The sequence below is a fragment of the Centruroides vittatus genome, unplaced genomic scaffold (genome assembly GCF_030686945.1).
Source record: "Centruroides vittatus isolate TY-2023 unplaced genomic scaffold, ASM3068694v2 contig_817, whole genome shotgun sequence".
Taxonomy (NCBI): Eukaryota; Metazoa; Arthropoda; class Arachnida; order Scorpiones; family Buthidae; genus Centruroides; species Centruroides vittatus.
Window position 1 is genome coordinate 2,375,655 of NW_027122532.1, and position 21,018 is coordinate 2,396,672.

General features: G+C 35.9%; 1 protein-coding gene and 1 long non-coding RNA gene across 3 annotated transcripts in view; one reads left to right on the forward strand and one right to left on the reverse strand.

The window, feature by feature from the left end:
• LOC136982269 (uncharacterized) overlaps positions 1-20,022 on the forward strand; it is a 32,996-nt gene extending 12,974 nt beyond the window's left edge. For both annotated transcript variants that reach the window (XR_010881867.1, XR_010881866.1), the window contains 2 exons: positions 17,081-17,343; positions 19,653-20,022. This is a non-coding gene — a long non-coding RNA (uncharacterized lncRNA). The remainder of the gene's footprint in view (positions 1-17,080; positions 17,344-19,652) is intronic.
• The window catches only part of ft (cadherin-related tumor suppressor fat), a 101,068-nt gene continuing 89,885 nt past the window's right edge, over positions 9,836-21,018 (reverse strand). Inside the window, exons 11-17 of the mRNA XM_067278720.1 lie at positions 19,666-20,317; positions 19,178-19,512; positions 17,845-17,948; positions 17,070-17,374; positions 13,800-14,029; positions 12,269-12,542; positions 9,836-12,178 (exon numbers count right to left, since the gene is read on the reverse strand). Coding sequence (XP_067134821.1) covers positions 10,512-12,178; positions 12,269-12,542; positions 13,800-14,029; positions 17,070-17,374; positions 17,845-17,948; positions 19,178-19,512; positions 19,666-20,317 — 3,567 coding nt within the window. The 3' untranslated portion in view covers positions 9,836-10,511. The remainder of the gene's footprint in view (positions 12,179-12,268; positions 12,543-13,799; positions 14,030-17,069; positions 17,375-17,844; positions 17,949-19,177; positions 19,513-19,665; positions 20,318-21,018) is intronic.

Consider the following 21,018-nt stretch of genomic DNA (forward strand, 5'->3'; position numbering starts at 1 on the left):
TAAACACAGTTCTTTTGAAGACAAATAAACATTTTTCAGCTCCACAAGAAGGATTCAACTATACACAGTGCAACAAGCTTTGTTGTAAAACATGCATTTGAATGGTTAGAGACGGTTTCAAAGATTGAACTGTGTTGATAAAACTGGAATCAATTTAGCACCTTCATCAGTAGCAGATTGCTGCCATGTGTACAATGCTATTAATAAATCCAAGCAAGGATGCTATCCTTGAATTGCCTAATAAATGAAATTCATTAGGTATGAAAGTTAGTTTTTGTAGTATTTGTTGTCAAATGGGACTTAAAGCATATGAGTATTGTGTAAGTCAATGTAGTGGACTCTATGATGCTTCTTTCTTGGTGAGTAAGCCCATACAACAGAAGTTTTTTAGTTATTTTTACCAAAATTAGCTTAATTCTGCACTGTTCGAAACATGATTTTTTTTGTTGTTTTAAAACACTTTAGCATTTTGAACATTTGTTTTAAAACAAGCAACTCTGTCTGTGTGATCTTTTTTCTCATACCCATTGTGGGTTCAGCCAGACCAGAATAGGACAACTGTTTGGGATGGGAACTTGACAAACTACCATCAAAAAAATTCCTGGGAAGTTGCTCACCCAGATTCGATTCTGGGTTTGCCAAAGTGATGGGCCAAAACTTTAAATATAAGCATAATGGCAAATATTTTAAATTTATTTTCAAATGCTAATTAATGGGGCAGGTGTGAATAATTAGTAACAGGAAGATTTGATTGGGTGGGATATGGCAATTTAACACATGGACAATCTGCCAAGCAAGCATGTCTTCTGGGAGGATTTTCTACAGCAACTAGCCCCTATTTGGGTATTACACATGAAAAACCCAGAATATTTCACTGGGCTGACCTGTTGAGGAGGTGCATTCCCATAACCAACTACTTGTATTTAATGGTTTTATCCACTCAATCAATGATGGGCATAACAGAAAGATATTATTAAATTGCTTAAATATCTAAGTTTAGAAATGAAGTTTGCTATAAGCTTAGCAAAAATTATTATTAAATGCCTTTCAATTAGGAAAAAAGTAAAATAAATTTTTCAGTAACTTTTTTAAAATTAGTTAGATGAACAAAGCAGAATTTCAGCATCCTATTGGACGGTCTGATGATTGTAATCCATTAAGTCTTTATCATAAAACAAAGTACAGTGGAACCTTGGTTAACGAGCATAATTCGTTTCAGAGTCTTACTCGTAATGCGAAACACTCGTTAAGCGAAACAATTTTTCCCATAGAAATTAATGTAAAATACAATATTGCATTCCACGCCGAAAAAATGCTCAAATGTTTTATGTATAACGTTTATTTAAAAAACAATTGTACAATATACACTGTTAAGGAGCGTGAATCGTCGTCATCTTTTCTTCTAGCACAGAACGAACCAACCTGGAATGAGAATTCGAGTTGCAGAAACAAAAAAGAAAAAAATCACAGCTAATATGTTTGATAAACACTACAAATGATATGCCAAATTCTTGGGTTATGTAAAGGCTATAATTAAATATTAGAAATTAATTAATTTGACTAGAGGTAGGCAGTTATGTTTCCATCTCGTATTAAATTTAATAATTATAAATAGTTAATTTTTAGTTCAGACATTTCTAAAATTTAATTTTAAATCTGTCATTAAATTTAATGACCCAAGAATTTGGCATATTGTTTAGTGTGTTTATTATATAACGGGCTTTGGTTGCCGATGTTTATAAGTAATATGTGCGAACACAAGTTTGAAAAAATATGTGATCGCAAACGACACTAAGATGCTAGTGAAATGAGTGCTAAACACAGACTGATGGAGCGTGCCGCATGCGCACGATTCGGGACTTCCCGTCACCTCGTTACTCGTTATGCAAAACATCGCTCGTTAAGCAAGGCAAATTTTTTCAATTTTTTTTGCTCGTTATGCGAAATACTCGTTGTGCGAGGTGCTTGTTAAGCGAGGTTCCACTGTACATTTTTGGCCAAACACAAAATTAGAGTTTACTGTACACACTTTGTTATGTACAGTAACTCTAGATAAGCATATATAAGTGTAATAAATAAGCATAATTCACAGTCACATATAAACAATTTTATGTGAACCAGTAATTATAATTTTACTGGTTAGCAGTGAGAAAAAGGTTGAGAAATGCTTCAGTTTATACTGTACTTAGACTGATTGGTGAACAGAAATTGCCCCATTCATTCAAAGTTCACTGTCGATGTTCTTGATGCCATCTTAAAAGGTTCTTCCATAAACAGTTTGTAGTGAAACTCTAACACTGATGACTATAGCTATTTCTACAGAGCTGCCTACAAGACATTTTTCTATTATTCCTTGTGCATCATATAGTGGTCTCATTGAAGGGTGGTAACTCTTGGATATCCAACATTTTTTTTTTAATTGAAACAATGCCCTGCAGCACATTTGGTTCCAGACGTATTTGTCTATGACTGGCCTGCTTCTAGCCTTCATAAAGTTGTCTATATGTTTTACTATAATGCCATAGAAACATAACTATCCTCAATGGTTTAACTACAACAGAAACAATCCCATGCTACTGCTGCATTTATTGAGTCTGCATATTTTGCATAAAATTGTGCTTTTTAATGGGATGTCTGATTATATCCTGCATATGTTTATTATCTGGAAATGGTCACACGAAATTTGTTGTTTATTTTTTGCTTTATGGATTGGGCAGGTATGGCAGTGGCATCGACAGGAGTGTAGGTATTTATACAACACAAAGTAACATAATCATACCCATTACTTGAGGCTGTCTTCGGGGGTCCTGGTCTCTGGAACATAGCCTATAACTCTATCCTGCACTTAAATGACACTCTGCCTCCTGGCTGCCACATACAGAGCTACGAAGACGACACAATTATCCTAGCTTCGCACGGGAACAGTGAGCACTTACAGGACATATGCAACGACTGACATTATCAATAACATTTACCAGTGGAGTATTAGGCATAGGCAACTCATTAACACAGACAAATGCAAAAAGCATGATAGTTGGTAGGAATGTGCCACTCGTCAAGAAGCTTGCCCTTCAAATAGGCGTTCACAGAATAAAGCAAACAGGTAAAACGGCAAGGTCGTATTTGGGACAAGACTATGTCTCGGGGACTCACTACTAAGCGAATCACTTCGACGCTCACGGCAGGTCTCGTTCTCCAATCATCTTTGGTATTGCTGGTTTTGAGCACGATCATTCAAACTTCACCAGCCACGACCACGACCACAAGATCATCCACGATGCATTTTTACCGAAATTAACTTATCCAATGTTAAAATTTCTCTCCGTTGCATGACGCTCCAGGTTGAATTTTTGTCAATGCGAAAATTTCCCGTTTTTGAAAAAGATAATGGTGGCTATTGTATCGTTCGCAATTATTTTTTTATTTTGCACAAATGAAATATATATGAAGTGTGCAATGCCATAATGTTGTAAATGCCAAAAAACAAACTTTTCAGGAGAGAGAAAAAAACACTTTTTCTAATGAACAAACTTTAATCAAATGCTAGAAAAAGTATTTTAACAATTTACACTTTGGAATAAAACATTGGGTTTAATTTCAAACACGTAAGTATGACGGTAAGGAAACAAAAAAAGTTTAAAAACAGGGTTAGAGCCATTACGTTGTAAATGCCAAAATTGTGCAAGTGCATAAAGTTGTAAATGCCAAAAACAGTTGCGATCATAAAATTAATGTTTCTACAGCTGAAAAACAGTTTTGAATACCAAAAACTTACATTTAAATTATTAAACACAATTTACAAATTCAATATCAATTTTAACATTAAAAACTGGCAATAATCTATTAGTGACTGCTTCCTGGCTTCAACAATGTTGAGCCCACAGTTTTGGTACTTGAACTGGGCTGTAATCTTTATCAATTGAAATATAGTTATGATAAATAAAGGAAAATATAAACAATAAGGTAATTTAGTGTAATAAAAGTTAAAATGTATTTAAAAACTTCAAATTTGAAAGATTAATGGAAGTCCGAATATCATTTTGAAATGTCAAATAATAAGGTTAACTATTAATAAACTGGGATTCGGTTATCCGGTTCTGCGTAAAAAACTCACTACGTTACAAATTGGAATAACAAAATGATGTAAATGTAAACCGTAACATTTTACGCGCCAAAAGTCACGTGGCTTGCACTTTGGCACTTAAAACGTTATGGCTTGCACATAAATTCATCTTCAAAATATAGCCACTTAAAGCGCCACTATCGCCACAATATTTTTTTGTAGGAAAAACATTGCATTTAAAATTCATTTCTTCAATAAAACGTATTTTGAGAAAAATGGCATTTACAACCTTATGGCATTGCACGCTTCATATATTAATAAATGTAAAAAGAAAAAATAATTATATTTCGGAAGCTAGTTTTAATATAAAATTATAACGACGCACCATCTAGTTTCAAAAAGTTCTGACGATGAAACGAGATATCTCCAGTCAATCGATCAAGGTTAGCATGTGGCGACCAGAAATATGTGAGGAATAACACGGGACAGGTAAATGGGTTTTTTCAAAGATTCGTTTGTCAAATTCAATTTAGCAACATTAGCTTTTCGAACTTCCCAATGCACGTGTTTGTCAAAATTCAGTTTCACAATATTCGTATTTCCAACTTACCAATGAACAACGCATGCGCAAATCTCGCACTACTGCCCGTTTGTAGAGAGTGTTGCCATTTTGTATTTTATTTTGTCTCGGTTTTCGGTCCCTGACTACCTACATGTCTGGTTTTTTTTATGCATGCATAATTTGGGCACTTAATACTCTGTGCCAAATTTCAACTCCTGACATATACTCCTTCATACCTCTAAGCTGGTAAGACATCAGGCAGTATGATTTTATAAACAAGACATAGTCTTGTCAACAATGGAAATTAAATATTTAGGTGTTATTCTTGATGAGAGACTTAAATTCATACCCCATATCAAATACATCATGGACAAAGCTAAAAAGATGGCCAACGCCCTCATTAGTATTGCTAGGAACACTATCAGCCGATTGCAGAGAGAACGTTTAGAGACCGACGGCGGTTTACAGATCGGGTAGACTGCGGTTCAGAAAAATTTCATTGCAGAGACGACGTTTCTCGCTTGCCACAATGTAGACAGCGATTAGAAACAAGTTATTTGACCTACTTTCTAGACTCGCTCGACAGCAAGTTTAGAGGGCTTTTTGTAGTTTTGTTGGTGGAAAAGTTTAGATAAAAAATGGATATCGTTCCTTCGATAAATGTTGTAAACGGTACGAATCGACAAAATTATTCATTAATTAATTGCTTGGAGCAAAAATAACAAAATTAAATACTTTAAGTTTGTTTTAAATGTTCAAATTTCGATATTCAAATGGGAGAGGACTTAAAACTACAATTAATTTAAATTAGATGCATTTATTTACAATTCGAGTATCGTGTCGGTTATAAAACGTTAAAGGCCGAGGCATTTCGCGGTCATTGTAGTTACAGAATGTTCTGTTAAACAAACGAGACAATTTTAATAATTACCGAAATCTTTTTATAGAAATAAAAAATATATATAATAGTAATAATAAAATATTTAAAATTATTTATTTGTACAGTTACGAAGGGTGACAGTAATACGATGTCGAAATAATTTGCTAAAAATCCATTCTGAAGACGAATTCCAAATTCGGTATAAAAAATTTTCTAAATATGAATTTGTTCGTATTTTAAACCGTATTGGCGACGAAATGGAAAATGGTCGTCATTAACTGCCGAGCAATGGTTGTTGACAGCCTTAAGATTTTATTTCCGGAAGCTTTCGGAATACAGCTGGCGACCTTTTCTGACTTCACAAACGAATAACCCGATTGGCCGAACGACTCTTAAAACAGGGGAGTAATGGCCAAGAAAGCAAGAGCCAATGTTTTGCCGAAGTTCGTGTAGAGGGCGTTTAGAAATAGATGCTCGTCGTCTTTGCAACGCATTTTAAACCGCGGTTCGGCCAGCCAACGTCTATAGGCCATTCTATTGTTAAACGTCGTTTAACGTAAACTCTGTCTCTGCAATCGGCTGATAGGGCCTTGGCCCTAATGCTACTAAGCTTATTTACAGGGGTGCAATTCAGCCAGCACTCCTCTATGCTGTACAGGTCTGGCTGCCAAAGTCCATAACCATAAAAACTGTTATCTGTTCAAGGGATTACAGCTCTCTGCATTTGTAAGGCTTATTGGACCGTACCCACTAGTGCCTTTTTGGTAAGGTCAGAGTTGACTCCTATCGACTTAGAAATTAAATGCATTATTTGGCAGGAAAATCTTTTCACCTTACCCTGGCAAGATTATAGCAACTCAGATGTCGACAAAATGGTTAGAGTAGGTAAGATTCCCCCGAGTTTGACCTCGATCGACGATATCAAAAAATTCAGCATCAACAAAAATACTCTCCCGACTTACAATTACCACTCCTCCCACCAGCTTGCCCCTGATGTTTACTTTGAAAATCCAGGTGATCATCCCATGTTTAGGATTTACAACGACGGTTCCAAGACGGATAACGAAGTGGGTGCTGCTTTTGTAGTCTACTCCGACTTAGGCCGCGAGCTTCACAATGCTTGCTTCCATCTAGGTACACACTGCTCAATAAGACAGGTGGAAACTTTAGCTATTTATATGAGCTTAATTCACATTAGGCGTAGGAAGGACAAAAGACACTACTTACACTATTGCATTTATTCTGAAAATAGGGTAGCTTTACACAGGATTGCGAAGACTGATAGCTGCTTAAAACTTGTTCATCTCATACACCACATTCTCAGACACTTAGACAACAACATTAGAATAGATTTCCAATGGGTCCTGGGTCAAGCAAGGGTTCTCGGCAACAAGACTGCTGACCATCTTGCCAAAAAAGCTGCGAAGTCTTCGGTCACTAGTACTTTCAGTTACATTCCTACCACATACATCAACAATCACGTCAAGAAGCAGATCTTCATTCTCTGGCAAGACAGCTGGGACCATGACACCACTGGTAGGCTCATAGACTCGCCTACACTTTCATCCCCAAGGTCGACTATTGTGATCCTTCGCCATTTTCACCCTAGGTACTGTACACTCACTCAGCTACTTACGGGACACTGCGACTTTAAGTAATACTTGCATAGATTTAACCTTCGGGACAATCCACAATGAGATTGTGGTATTCGGGAGGACCAAACACCTCTTCACTTAGTTTTTTGCTGCAATACAGTAGAGACTCGTAAATCGGAATCGCCGGTAATCGGCACAATTTTCAGTCGGACTGTGTCGTGCCGAATCGAACATTTTTGATACTAAATTTACTTCTAAATTTAATATTCTATTCTATATATTCTATTCTATATAATTCTATAATTTTCATGTTTTTATATTCTTCAATATATTTATTTTGTTTGTACAAGATGAATAAATAATTTTTAACGATACGATAGCCTCGATTATTATTATAAAAATTTTCATTAGGCTTAAAATCGACGAAAATTCAACACGAAGCGACACGCAACGGAGAAAAATTTGAACATCGGACAAGTTAATATATTTATTCGTACATAATGGGTAATCGGAACAAATCCCTAATCTGAACAACCCCAGTCCCCAATTGATTCCGATTTTCGGTTCACTACTGTATTTTTGTCAATGCGAAAATTTCCCGTTTTTGAAAAAAAATGATGGTGGCTATTGTATCGTTCGCAATTATTTTTTTATTTTGCACAAATAAAATTGCATGAAATATATATGAAGTGTGCAATGCCATAATGTTGTAAATGCCAAAAAACAAACTTTTCAGGAGAGAGAAAAAACACTTTTTATAATGAACAAACTTTAATCAAATGCTATAAAAATTATTTTAACAATTTACACTTTTGCTCTTCACTTAGTTTTTTGCTGCAATCACATTAAGGATAGTTTAATGAGAGCTGCTATTCTTGAAAGGTACAACTGGCCTTGCAACTTGCACCAACTCATTCACACACGTACAATGTTCCATCATCTACTCACATTCATATCCGTTAGTGGGGCTCTCGAGAGCATTCACTGTGGGGGCACGGATGGCAATTAGCTTTTCCTTGCTTTGTTTCATCTGTTAGTATATAGCTGTCTTTCAACTTTGTATTTTAAATCTCTTTTTTCCGTTTTCAGTTCAGTCTAAATTCAGTTAGTTTAAGTTAGTCCTAGTTGTAAGTTAGATTAGGGACTCTTAGCTTGGTTTCCAGTTAGGTTAAATTAGATTAGGTTTGTTAGTTTTAATTGTCTGGTTAGGTTATGGTAGGTTAGTTTAGTTAGTAAGTTAATGTTTAAAAAAAATAAAATAAAAAAAAAATTATGGTCTTGCTCATCTATCTTCTGTCAGTCCGTTCGGCTTGTCGTTTGTCGTTGTGCTCGTTTGTTTTTACGCTGTCTGTCTAGCTGTTAATAGTATTAAGTCTCCCTACTAACAGCCTAACTTTTCCACTTAGCTATTCGTGGCGGCACTCAATTATTGGTGTTCGCTACACTCGGATTTTCTTTTAGACCCTTTGGGACTACGGCCTTGCAGTCTAAAAACTGCATGCCAGCATCGAACATAGACAGTATAAAAAAGTGGAATCCCTCCGAACGGCATATGTATGGCTACTGTACCCTCTGTCTCCTCCCCCTTTCCCTTACCCTCTTTTCCGCCAACTAAATACCTTGTGTACAGCCGATGTATGTATGTATGTATGGTAGTGGCACGCTGAGCCACTGCATAGTTTTACTTTGTTACAATAATTGTTGAAGATTGCCAACCCAATTTAGGCAATATATCTGCAGTTTAAACATACCTCAACTGACATTGACACGAAAAAAAAAAAAAAACAGTTGAAAGCTGGAAAAATACTGTGCACATGTCAAAAAGTAGAGAAAGCTTATTGGGCAAAGGATGCCATCCACTAATTTTTATTTTGAATGGCAGTGAAAGTGACTGTGACTCTGATCAATTCTAAAGCCAACAGTGGTGAATATGATTTTTAAAAGCAAGCACAATTTTACTTATACTAAGAAAAGTAACATTTTATTTGCTATTTTTCCAAAGCCACAATTATAAATAAACAAATATTTCATTGTGTAATGTTGTTAATTATTTAACAGATTTCTATTTCATTATGAAGTGATGTAAATTAATACAATGTAGGACTGTTTTGGGAAGAAATAGTTGATTGTATCTGTTGGGCTCTGCCCTCCATGAGATGGGTATGAGGTAAAAAAAGGTCCTCTTAGAGTAAATATTCCCTTCCATATCTTAAAAAGCATCACCTGTTTTACAAATAGACCCGTTTAGTTTGTGTGTGCATGCATATTTATATCAAGGATTTCAGTTAAGTTGACCCATGGACCTCCATGAATTGACATTTGCAACATTGGGTTCCATTTTTTAAAGTGAGACCAACGAAAGAATACCCGATATAAAATTTGTTCTTTCTGGAAAAGGAATAGGCATTAAGTGTTATATTTAAATAATAAAACAAACACTTTTTTTATTTAAAAAAACTGCTTTATTTGTTAAAAAGGTTGTGAGTCTAAGCAGACGAGAAAAAAAAAATATTTGATTCTTGGCACCGTATTCACTCACACTGAACAATACAATAACATCTTCGTTAGAACATGGTGGAACGGACAGAAAAATAGTTCCCTCGTGTATTTTTTACAAGATTTTCTATACGAAAACAAGGTGACCCTGTTCGATTTTCGCACACGAATAAAAATAGCCACATGATTTCGTTTTGCTCTGTTTTTGAATCTAAAAGGCTTGCTTAATAATTTGCTTTTGCTATTACAAGGAAGGGAAGTGTTAATAAATTAAGTACTTTGAACTAAATACAATTTGAAAATATTAGAGAAAAGGCGCACAAACAGTGGATGTACCAGAGGGGAGTATAGTGTCATCTGCCTAGAAAAATACTGCTTTGTTCCAGATGGTCAGGGTCATTTTAAAACCGTATTTATACAATACACGTATATTTTTTTATTTATTTATTTATATATATATAATATAATTTTCTATAGGTACAACATACGTCTTAACTTATGCAAATGTTTCTTCAATGGAAACTCGTTCGCTCTCACATGGAAGAAAAACAAATAAAAAGAAAACAAAGTTAGTGTTGACTAGGTATTTTTTTTTTAAATATGAGGTACTTGTAGAGTGGTAAATGGATGGCGGTTCATTCGACGAATGTCCGGACCAAAAGAGTATTTACGACAAACGATTCGTGACTTTCCGATCACCCGTATGGTGCGTTGCTAGGCAATTGCCTAATTATAAATACGCAATGACTGGTAAGCGACGTTTAGGAAAAAATGCTGACGTCATTTCTTAGAAAAATAATTTTATCGCTTCCTCCTCTGTTCGGGTGTTCAGTTTTCCCTGGGTGAATGACGTCAAATCGAAGGCACTTTTTAGGAAATTTTTGGCCACGGTAATTGTGCGAAAGTGGTATTTCATCACACGTATTCTTCTCCGGGTTTGGAATGTCCCGTACCGTTCGCATTGATGGTGTCCGGTAACTCCGCAATGTCTTTGAATACGCCGACTAAATTTTGAAAATTGGGACCCCAATTGAGTAAGTAGTCCCACCCCAACATGGACCCATTGGCAGGTTTGTATGACGAAAGGTTGGAAAGGTCGTCATCTGATGCCACCAGGGTGCTCAGAGAACCCCGGAAAGAGTCAAAACCGTCATAAGTCTTGGCAGAATCTTCATCATTTTCGTTGTCTTCTTCAGCCAGTTTGGAAAAGATCATGTTTCCAGGACCAAAATCCCTCTGCACCTTGTCATAGTTATCGTATTCAAACTCGGAACAAGTAAAGGAGTCATTTCCGCTTTCATCTGTGGACGAGTCTGGAGCTTCCAACAGTTCTGTGTTGGTTTCCAAGAGTTCGGCTAGTTTGTTCTTTTCTGGATTGTCGTCACTGGAAGAAGAGACGGCATCCAATGTGCTCACCAGACTAGAGTTTCTTGGCCTTGCGTTTAGTCTTTCAATCTCCTCTGCCGTCAGTCCTAGTGTTATGTTGTTTTCATTGTTCTTCTTCTTGCTGTTTGATTTTGGCCCCGAATGAATGCTGCTGGTACTATGACTTAGGTGACTCACTGGACTGTTGAGGCTCCTCTCTGAATTGGTCAGCGGATCTTTGAATTCTTTTGGCCCCACTCCCTGAGATGTCGCTAGTAATGCGGTCTGTAAGGGCTTGCCGCTGATGTCCTGAAGGGTCAGTATTCTGGGTGTCTGTTGAGATAGTTCACTGGAAGGGCTCAGACGGGCTAGTGGCGTATTCTGCATTTTCAGAACAGATGGACTCTCCCTCGGGGCTATGGCATTGGGACTCTGACACAATACATTTCTTGGACTGTCCCTTGATGGTGTTGACTGAAATTGGTGCGGACTATGTCTATGGTTGTGTTTGTGGTAGTTCGGAATGTGTGGGTTCGTTTTATATTTGTGAACATTACCGTCTCTGAACCCCTTGTAATGGTAGACAATGTCTATGTCTGAGGGAGCTATGCTGCTGGCATTTTCCAAATCGTAGTGTTCTGGAGGTTCTGAATCTGCTATGTTCAACATGCCAAAGGGTTTGTTGTTATCCTGCAGGGACGAGTCTTCAATCCTGTGTGTTGGTGAAGCAGATGACTTATTTAACACTTCCCTTTCTATGATGTCAGGACGTTGGGGGCGATCGGCAGCCACTTCACGGTCCTTCATCTTCTTGGGCACCAGATCCTGTGACAGATGATTTCTCAAAATGTCTTCAGTGGTGGCACTCTCAGAGTAATTGCCATCTTGGTGAGTTCTTTGGTTGTCATTATTGGAACCGGTCAGGAAGGCATTTCCATTCTGTTTGATGTGTCCTGGAGCCTTTTCTCTCCTCAGTTTCCGCCTGCGGAAGACCAAGAAACTGACCAGGATGACCACAATCAGAATGATGAAGAACACAATCACCAGGATGATCCCGATGCTCAGAGGATCAGTGGGTACCACGTCCAAACCCAGTGCTTCATCTCCACAGCCTCTTTGCACGTTTCCATGAGGAATTAGTTTAAAATATCCATTTGTACTGTTTAATGCTTGAATTTCTTCATTGACAGCCATTTCCTTGACACAACCTTGAAAACCTGTTTCAAAAGTATTAATGTTAATACCGGGGCTATATAATGATATCAATGAAAGATTATTAATCAAAAGATTTAAAAAAGAATACAAACCAGCAAAGGTGTGGTCAGATTTTCCTAGATTTTCCAATCGTCCTCCCACCACAAACGAAGTGAGATAAGCATCCAAAAAGTCATGAGTTGTTTCGGAATCAATCTCTTTCCATCGAGAGTCAACAGTCAGATTGACAGAAGAGCGCTGTCCCGGGCCACGTTCCAGCACCACTCTGTGCCAATTGCCATCATCAACTCTGGTTCCCTCCATGGACTCGCTGACTTTATGCTTGGACTTCGTCTCGCTTGCGTACACGATCTTCCCTTCGTGGATCTGTAACATTTGAAATACATCAAAGAATGGTGTAAATTCCAGTATAAATGATATTCTAATATTTTTAATGAAGTACTCCAGTAAACTTGTACAGGTGGTGAGCACCATCTAGTGTTAAGTGATCAAAATGGTGGGTAAGAACTAAATTAGTGGAACAACATTCTGTTCCACTTGAAGATTGATTTTTGTGCATAAAACATCTGATGATGATTATTTGGAGAACTCTTCAACTGATTGATAACTGAAATGACTTTTGGTATTCTTCTATGAACTACTTATAACAGCTTTAAAGTACAATTATGGGAATTGCTATTTTTATTTTCCTTGTTCTGAACATTTTTTGACTGCTCATTTTGCCACTTGAGACAGTCATCTCGCCCATTGAGCCAGCCCTGCATTTCATTTTCCAGAATGCATGGTACAAAGTGAATTCTCTACTCTCTCTGAAGTCAAATTGCTTTTTGTTGCCAGTTTTAGAAAAAGCTGTAATTAAATAATTATTGTGGACCCAATCACACACAATAAATTCCACTTGCCAATTAGAAAAGGTTTGAATAGAAATGGACTTCTATTAAGAAATCACTACATTAAATCTACTGTATATATAAATATATAAAATATAAAATCAATGTGACACTTTTTGTCACCAAAAAAAAAAAAAAAAAAAAAATAGAAATGGTTGCACTGGGAATTGATGATCGTCAAGAAATTTTTGAAGAAGTGAAGCAAGTAAAGCAAGTGGTGGTGGGGAGATAAAGGAAGGGAGAAAAGCGAGAGTTGTGGGGGATGAACTGTCGTAAATATTCTGTATTGGAAACAAGTAGGCCAACTCCGTGGGGCAAGCAAGCAAACCATAGAACTGGAACATTTTTCTGTGGGATCTTCAAAAAAATTGGGACTTTTTTATTCTGGAAGCTGGAGGTGATTCTGTGTTCAATTTTGAAGGAGGAAAGTTTTTCCAATTAATTTGAGTGTGGAGATGCATTTTAAAATCAAATCCTCACTTGGAATTAGACGGATGAAGGTATACATTATTGAAATTTTTATTGTGAAGCCCCTAGTAGGTAGGTAATAGTTTACAGCTTCTTCTTGCTTATAGCATTTGTGTGTCAACGTTATTACATTTTAAAACTGATTTACAATTATCAGACTTCACCTGTAATAACATGTTTAGGACATACAAAATTCTTAAGTATAGTGATAAGACATACCACAATTCCATAACAATAATATGTATTTGAGATGTAAACTATTTACCTGTAAAATGGTATAGTCGTCTTCGGTTGCCACATAGAGTAAGAGTCCATTGTGAGATTTAGTCCGAAACATAAAAGAGAAACTCTTGACATTCTTGTCGGTCACGGGTAAATTCTTCCACTTCTCATTTTGGCGATGTCCATTGGCGAACACCTGAACCCTGCGATGCTTCTCTTGAGGTAACAGTTCGATAAAAGAATCGGAGGAACCCAGGAAAAATGGTTCCAAGGCTGCCAAAGGAAAATAACAAAATTAATCTTCTGACCATTGTTTAGTAGGAACAGACAACTAATAGAAAAATGTGACTAAATCTAAGGAAGCAGATTAATATAAAATATTACAGGCTATTACTGTGGATGTTCACAGAGGAGACAAACCTGTCCCACCTGGGATCAAATGAAACAATTCCACAAATTACAATTGTAAAAATGATTGTCTTTTTGCATTCTATAATCCAGTGTTTCTCGAACTTTTTGGTCCGCGACCCCCTTTTGCACTTGTAAATTTCAAAGGACCCCCGTAGAATGAGTATGTGTAGAAAAACATCCCGGAGGGAGAGGGTTAATTTAAACAAAAGAAATTAACTCCTCCCGAATTTAATTGAGAGAAATTTCAACATGGAATAGATTAATGTTAAGACTAACGAAATTTAAAAAAAAATTATTTCTTTATTTTTCACAAACAAAATAAATATATTGAAAAATATAAAAACAAAAAACATTATATTTCGGAAGTTAATCTAGTCTCAAAACGTTCCAATTCAACACAACACAGTCTTCAGAAAAACAAGCAAAACTTACCACTCACAATGGGAAAAAAGTCTCGTTCAAATACTGGCGCATCCTTAAGTACCCTCTCGTGGTCACGCCGGTGCTGCCAGCTAAAAACGCATATCAACTAAAATAATATCGGCGTATCCCAAGACAGAGCCAAATATTGCTAGCGGAAATTCAAATTTTCTGACCGAAACGCTTTCGGTCGATCGACGCTCTACTGTATTTCTAACCTGACTTGCCTACAGACGCAACGCTGCTAGCAAACGCCGTTCTATCATAGTTTAGGCAGAGAGTGGAACTCGGGGATTTCCCCAATAGCGCACAAATTTATCAATATTATATTTAGGCTCGTATTTAAATATAAATATTGTTTTTATTATTTATACGTGCAATTTATTTAAGTAAAAATTATTTTATATATTTTTTATTTCTATTATTTCTAAACATGAATCCATAGTAAATTTATAAAATATTTGAAAAAAATGATCTGGCATAAATTTTTCAGCGACCCCCACTTTGAGAATCACTGCTATAATCTCTCTCTCCAGGCTTTACCCTCCTGGATATTGCATGTAGTAAAGAATCTTATTCCTTGTTTCTTGTCACCATTTGCTAGGATTCTTAAAATTACTGTATTTATTTTGCAAACTTGTCAGTTATCCATACGAAATTACAATAAACGTTTTTGTGTTTAGAACAGGGCACAAATATTTTGTATATTTCATGTAGAAATATAAACAATATATTAAAAGTAGGTTTAAGTGGTGTGTCAAATATGTTTGGGACGTTGCAGTTTGTGAACAACCGGGTCTTACTTTCCGGGGAGGCCTTATATTTAGCAATTCGGCAAAACCTGTACTAGGCCTTATTTTCAGGAAAACACAGTATAATTTTGGTTATCTGCAAAAAAGAATTTTATGTACAAACTTATTCCACATGTCTAAATGAACAAAAAGGAAATCTTTATATTGGTATCAACAATAGTAGTATCAAATGATAAATAAATAATAAAACAATGGGATCAGTTACTCAAATATTAAAATTAATAAATTCTAAGAAATTTTCTTTTAAAAAAACCCTAAGAACTACAAGTGAAATTCACTTTTTTAATTCTGATTTCGACAGAGTTTAAAAATAGAGAAAGACCAGTGAATTTCAAAAGTAAATTTCACTTGTAGTTCTTAGGGTTTTTTTTAAAAGAAAATTTCTTAGAATTTATTAATTTTTATAGTACTATCATATTCTAAGTTATTATATAAATGTCAATAGGGTCAATTAGAATTGCATAACTGCCTGCTGTAAGTTCAAACTCTTTTATAAACTTAGTGGGTTTTTTTTCTAATGAATTACCTATAGTAACACTTTAGGCATTTGTAACCTAGGCTTATGTGTCAGTAGTGGTAATGCTGTACTAACTGGGATCTTAGATCTTGTGTGGTATGAGCTGCATATTATTTAAATAGGCCCTGGTAGCATAGGCGTAGCTAGGGCGGGGTGGTGGGGGCGACCCACCCCGGGTGTCACCCGTGTAGGGGTGTACCTAAAAAAAAAAGGGTCGACGGCTCACCTCCCGTGACAGTTTCTTCACTACGAGGGCTCGCACCGGCTAAAAATCTTACTATGATTTATTCTATAAATCTAAACTCGTACGTCGCGACATTGCATATTAAATATAACATTCAAGTTGCTCGAGTGTGAAGATTTATAAAACACTGTTGAATTGTAATAAGAGTTAAAAAGGGTGACACCCATGCTAGCTATGCCACTGCCTGGTAGTCAGATATTATGTTGGCGTTAATAAAATTTAGTTGGGATTTGTGGGATGGTGTACTTGGGTATGGCAGAATATATATATTGCATTGTCAACTATGAAATGTCCAACTTATTAAACAGGTTTTTATGATACATTGAATGTGAACACAACAGAATTCATTAATATAACTTTCCCTCATCTTGTCACCAAATTTTGCATTTTTTTCTTAAAGAAGTTGACTGTCTTTGAATGTGGATTTGTTTGGAAAGCTGATGTGGAATCCAAATGCCTTTCTCTATGCTTTTGTACTGCCTTGTGAGTACAGAGTGCAGTACAAAAGCACAAGGAAAGCACTGCCTTGGGTTGGACTCTGCAAGAGTTCGTAAGGTCTCGTTGTTCATCTGTGTGGGTGAAACTTCAAAGCTGATATCCCTAAATCAAAATTTCGCAAACTGTCAATGACACTTCCATTCACTCAGTGCATTTTTGTAAACAGCATTGATGTTCCTTGTAGCCTGAGCTGAATTTGATCCTTTACAGAACTCAAAAAGCATTAAAACTCATAGTAGTCTGCATCTTAAAACAAAATAACTGTGTGACACCCTCTGTTTCGATGTAGTTCTTGCCACTTTACATATGCAAGGAAAGTGCACTAAGAAATGGACATTTCATAGTTGACAACTAATACAATAAAAAAAGAAATCATTTTCTATACGAATGAATAATAAAATTACAACTTACCATCATTACAGTTTGGAGCCGTAACTCCGGAGGAACAGAGGCAGGACGAAGCAAACCACGTGTCTCGACAGTGTCCGTTTTGACCGCAGGCGGCCACGTTGGGACATAGTTCGGATCTGACGCAGGTCGTGGCCGTGTGCATGGATTTTACCGGCGATCCCAGATCCAACATCCGTCCGTTGACGGCCACGCTGTGCACGCAACCCACGAAATCGTCTGCGGCAATCTGACCCGGTCTTTCTATTATGGGCTCGATAGAAGGCACTCCACCCAGGTAAAATAAATTAGCATGGAAGTTAAGGGTCCTAGAAAAATATTATTAAAATTTGTTTCTTCAGTTCCTTCCATAAATATCAACAGTCAAAATTTTTTGATTTATCCAGAGCTGGTCTGATAACAAATTAAAAACTAAAGATTGAACCTGAAACTCCTGCTTACCAGTAAAGATAAGCAGGAGTTCTGGAGTTTGGCCTCAGAGTTAGATTAAAACTTTTCTTCCAGAATATTCTAAATTTAAACTTAACAATAAGAAATTAATTCATCACAAAGTGGCAGCCCGACTGCCTACCTCTAGCCAAATTGCTTCATATCTAATTATTAAAATAACCCAATAAACAATCCGGCAGATCGTTTGGCAGTATCTAATATAGATTTTGCATGGACTTTTCTTCTCGATTTAAAATCTCTGTTATGTAAAATTATCTCTGCATTTAGTTACAAGTTAAATCAAAGCCAATTTAACTTCTAAGAATTAAACAAAAGTTAATATTTTTACCCAATGTGCCCAATGGTGGACATCGAACAGGTGGTGTTTCCGTGAAAGCATTCTTCACAAGTTTCTCCATTTTCATTGCAGTCGGCTACGGAGACCGAGGCAACCTGTTAAGATACAATTTATTAACTTTAAAACGTTTCACAAAAAATTTTCTTTTATTTAATTGGTCACATTTTAATTGAGAATTTCACTTTCATTATTAGAAAAACTGAAGATAAGCTTAAAATATATATTTAGAAGAGGAACGTACTATTCTAGCTGGTTTAAAATTGATGATAATTTATTTCTGTCTACATTTTCTGGACACAATTTATACAAATTAAGTTTATGTTAAAAAAAAGAATAAAAAAAATACAGTAGAGCGTCGTTTATCCAAAAGCCGATTAATCGAAAGCTCTCCGGTCCGACTGTGTCGTGCCAAATCGAACGTTTTTGATACTAGATTAACTTCTAAAGTATAATTTTCTTTGTTTTTATATTTTTCAATATATTTATTTCATATGTCCAAAACAAAGAAATAATTTTTAACAATACAATAGCCACGATTATTATTATAAAAATTTTCATTAGGCTTAAAATTGGCGAAAATTCAACTCGAAGCAACACGCGACGGAGAAAAATTTTAACGTGGAATAGGTTAATATATTTTTTCGTACATAATCGGTTATCCGAACGACCCCAGTCCCCAATTGATTTGGATAAACGACGCTCTACTGTAATTATACAAGTCGGTCGGTTTGTGAAAAGTCTCTGAAATTAACAAAGAAATTCCTTGACAGAAAGCATTTCGACATAGATTACAAACCAAAATAATCAACTTGGTTTATGACTTCATGAGACAGGCATAAATAAACTGGTGACAAGTGTTTTGAATAGACCATGTGATAAAATTAAAAAAAGACTTTTCAATTCAGCAATATACAGAAAGTTCTCGCTTAATGTCGAGAACTTATCGACGACGTTATACATCATTTCGCTTAACAAAACCAATTACACTGCTGGCTGAATGATGTAAACAGAAGTTAAGTTTCCTATTGGATATATAGCATTTATTTTTTTCACCTCTAGAATCAATTTTACTGATTATGAAGAAAATTCGATAACAATAATTGTAAATGTTTGCAAATGTATTTGTGTCTTTAACAACATTAAACAAAATGAAATTAGAATTCCATTAGCATGGCAAATCACCATTTAACTACTTGAAATTTTCAACCGAAATTCAAAATTATTTTGCAGCTAGATCTAACAAGCACAAGAAATAATTTTTTTAGTTTAATATATACTTGAAATTTATTTTAATAGAAAGTAAAATATAAAATTTTCAACTCACTCGACCATTTCTGATGACTGCTATCTTGTGCCACTTTCCATCTGCCACCGATTTGGTCATGGTGATGGTGGCAATGGCAGTTCTTGCTCCTCCGAAAGAAAAATTCGGTCTTCCGTCTATAATTTCCAGGGCCAGGAAATCCGACCTCCCTCCCGTTTGGATTCCGTAGTTATAAACCAGAAGAGAGTTGTGTTTGTTTGTCGAAAAAACTATAGAAATGTCATTGGTGGAGGGATTGAGAGCAGGGAATGCCATGTAAGAGTAAGGATAGAATCCAAAGCTTGATTTTTCGCAGTGTCTTCCGAAAAAGCTTGCTTCGCAAAGACACCGATAACCTAAAATATACAATTAACACTTTTATTATAAACCATAGTATAATTATGTTTACTTAGATCATTGATAACTAGTATTTCTTAATTTATAATAGTTAGTAGATTTTAAAATTACATTATAACTATTCACTTTTATTTTATAGCTACTACACGAACCTGGTTTATCACTGATACAAGTTCCGCCATTCAAGCAACGATTCGGACGACAGTTATCGGTAGTCTGCTCGCACAGAGCTCCGCGGAAACCGGGTCTGCAGAGACAAAAAAACGAACCGTTCGGAGCCTCTTCGCAGGTTCCGCCGTTCTTGCAAGGAGCATTGGCACACAAATCTGTTCTGACGGATTCGCAACGTTTGCCCTGGTACTGGGGTGGACAGAGACACTGAAAGTCGTAGCCGTCGTGGTGACATACACCTCCGGAAAGACACGGATTGGGTGCGCACGGATCTTCTTGATACTGACACCGAGGACCGGAAAATCCTTGAGCGCAAGTGCAAGAATACTGATGAATGACAGTAGGAGAAGTGAAAACTAGAGACGGAGAATCGACAATGGACAGGGACTCTCGTAAATCCAAATAACTATGACATTTTCCTCCATTTTCGCACGGCAAATTTTGGCACGGATTAAAACCAAATATAATTTCGTCTTGATTTATAACTCCTCGTAAGAAATTACTTTTTTTCTGTAAGGAACTAAGTACATCTTGAATGGGAATGTAACTGTGGTCGTTCATTTTCACAGCCATCGTCATTTCAAGATGATTATTCAAAGTGGTGATACTATATATCATAGGTGTTCCCGTGGGCTATATTTAAATTAAAATAAAGATATTTCAATACAATTTTTAAATAAAAACTTAACTTTTATCTGTTAAAATATGAAACTACACATCAAAATTTATAGTTATGCTAATACAGAATCCTTATTTGGTACATCTCTCTTCTCTCTTATGGTTCTATAATAAATGCTATTTACAATATATTTCAGATAGTGTTTTTATTGTTAAAACATTGGACTAACTTATGAATTGGCTTTTCAGTTGTTAATGTCTTTGTAAATGTTAATACACTTAAACCAAATACTGCTGTAACAGATGTTTACAGTTTCAAATTGATTATCTTTATTATAAATAGATTTTGTTTACCACAGAATTTAAACACGTTAACAACATAGCAATGAGAACATCATTGAATCCGACTAAATCTTCGATAGAAAATATCTCTTTTATGTACTAAATGCTTTCAAATACACACACACACAAAGGACATTTTAATATTAATATATAAAAGTTATTGTTTGTAAAGTGATTTTACTTTTCATTTATTAATTCTTTCCAAATGAGGGAGTCAAATCATTTATATATTAAACCCAACATATGTACGGGGTGTAATAAAACTTCATGCCGATACTTTATGGATAGATTCTACGGTTGAAAATAAGCTTAAAATTCTCTATAAACGTTTTTCAAATTCCATTTAATTTTCAACATCTGGCCTGCCAAAGTAT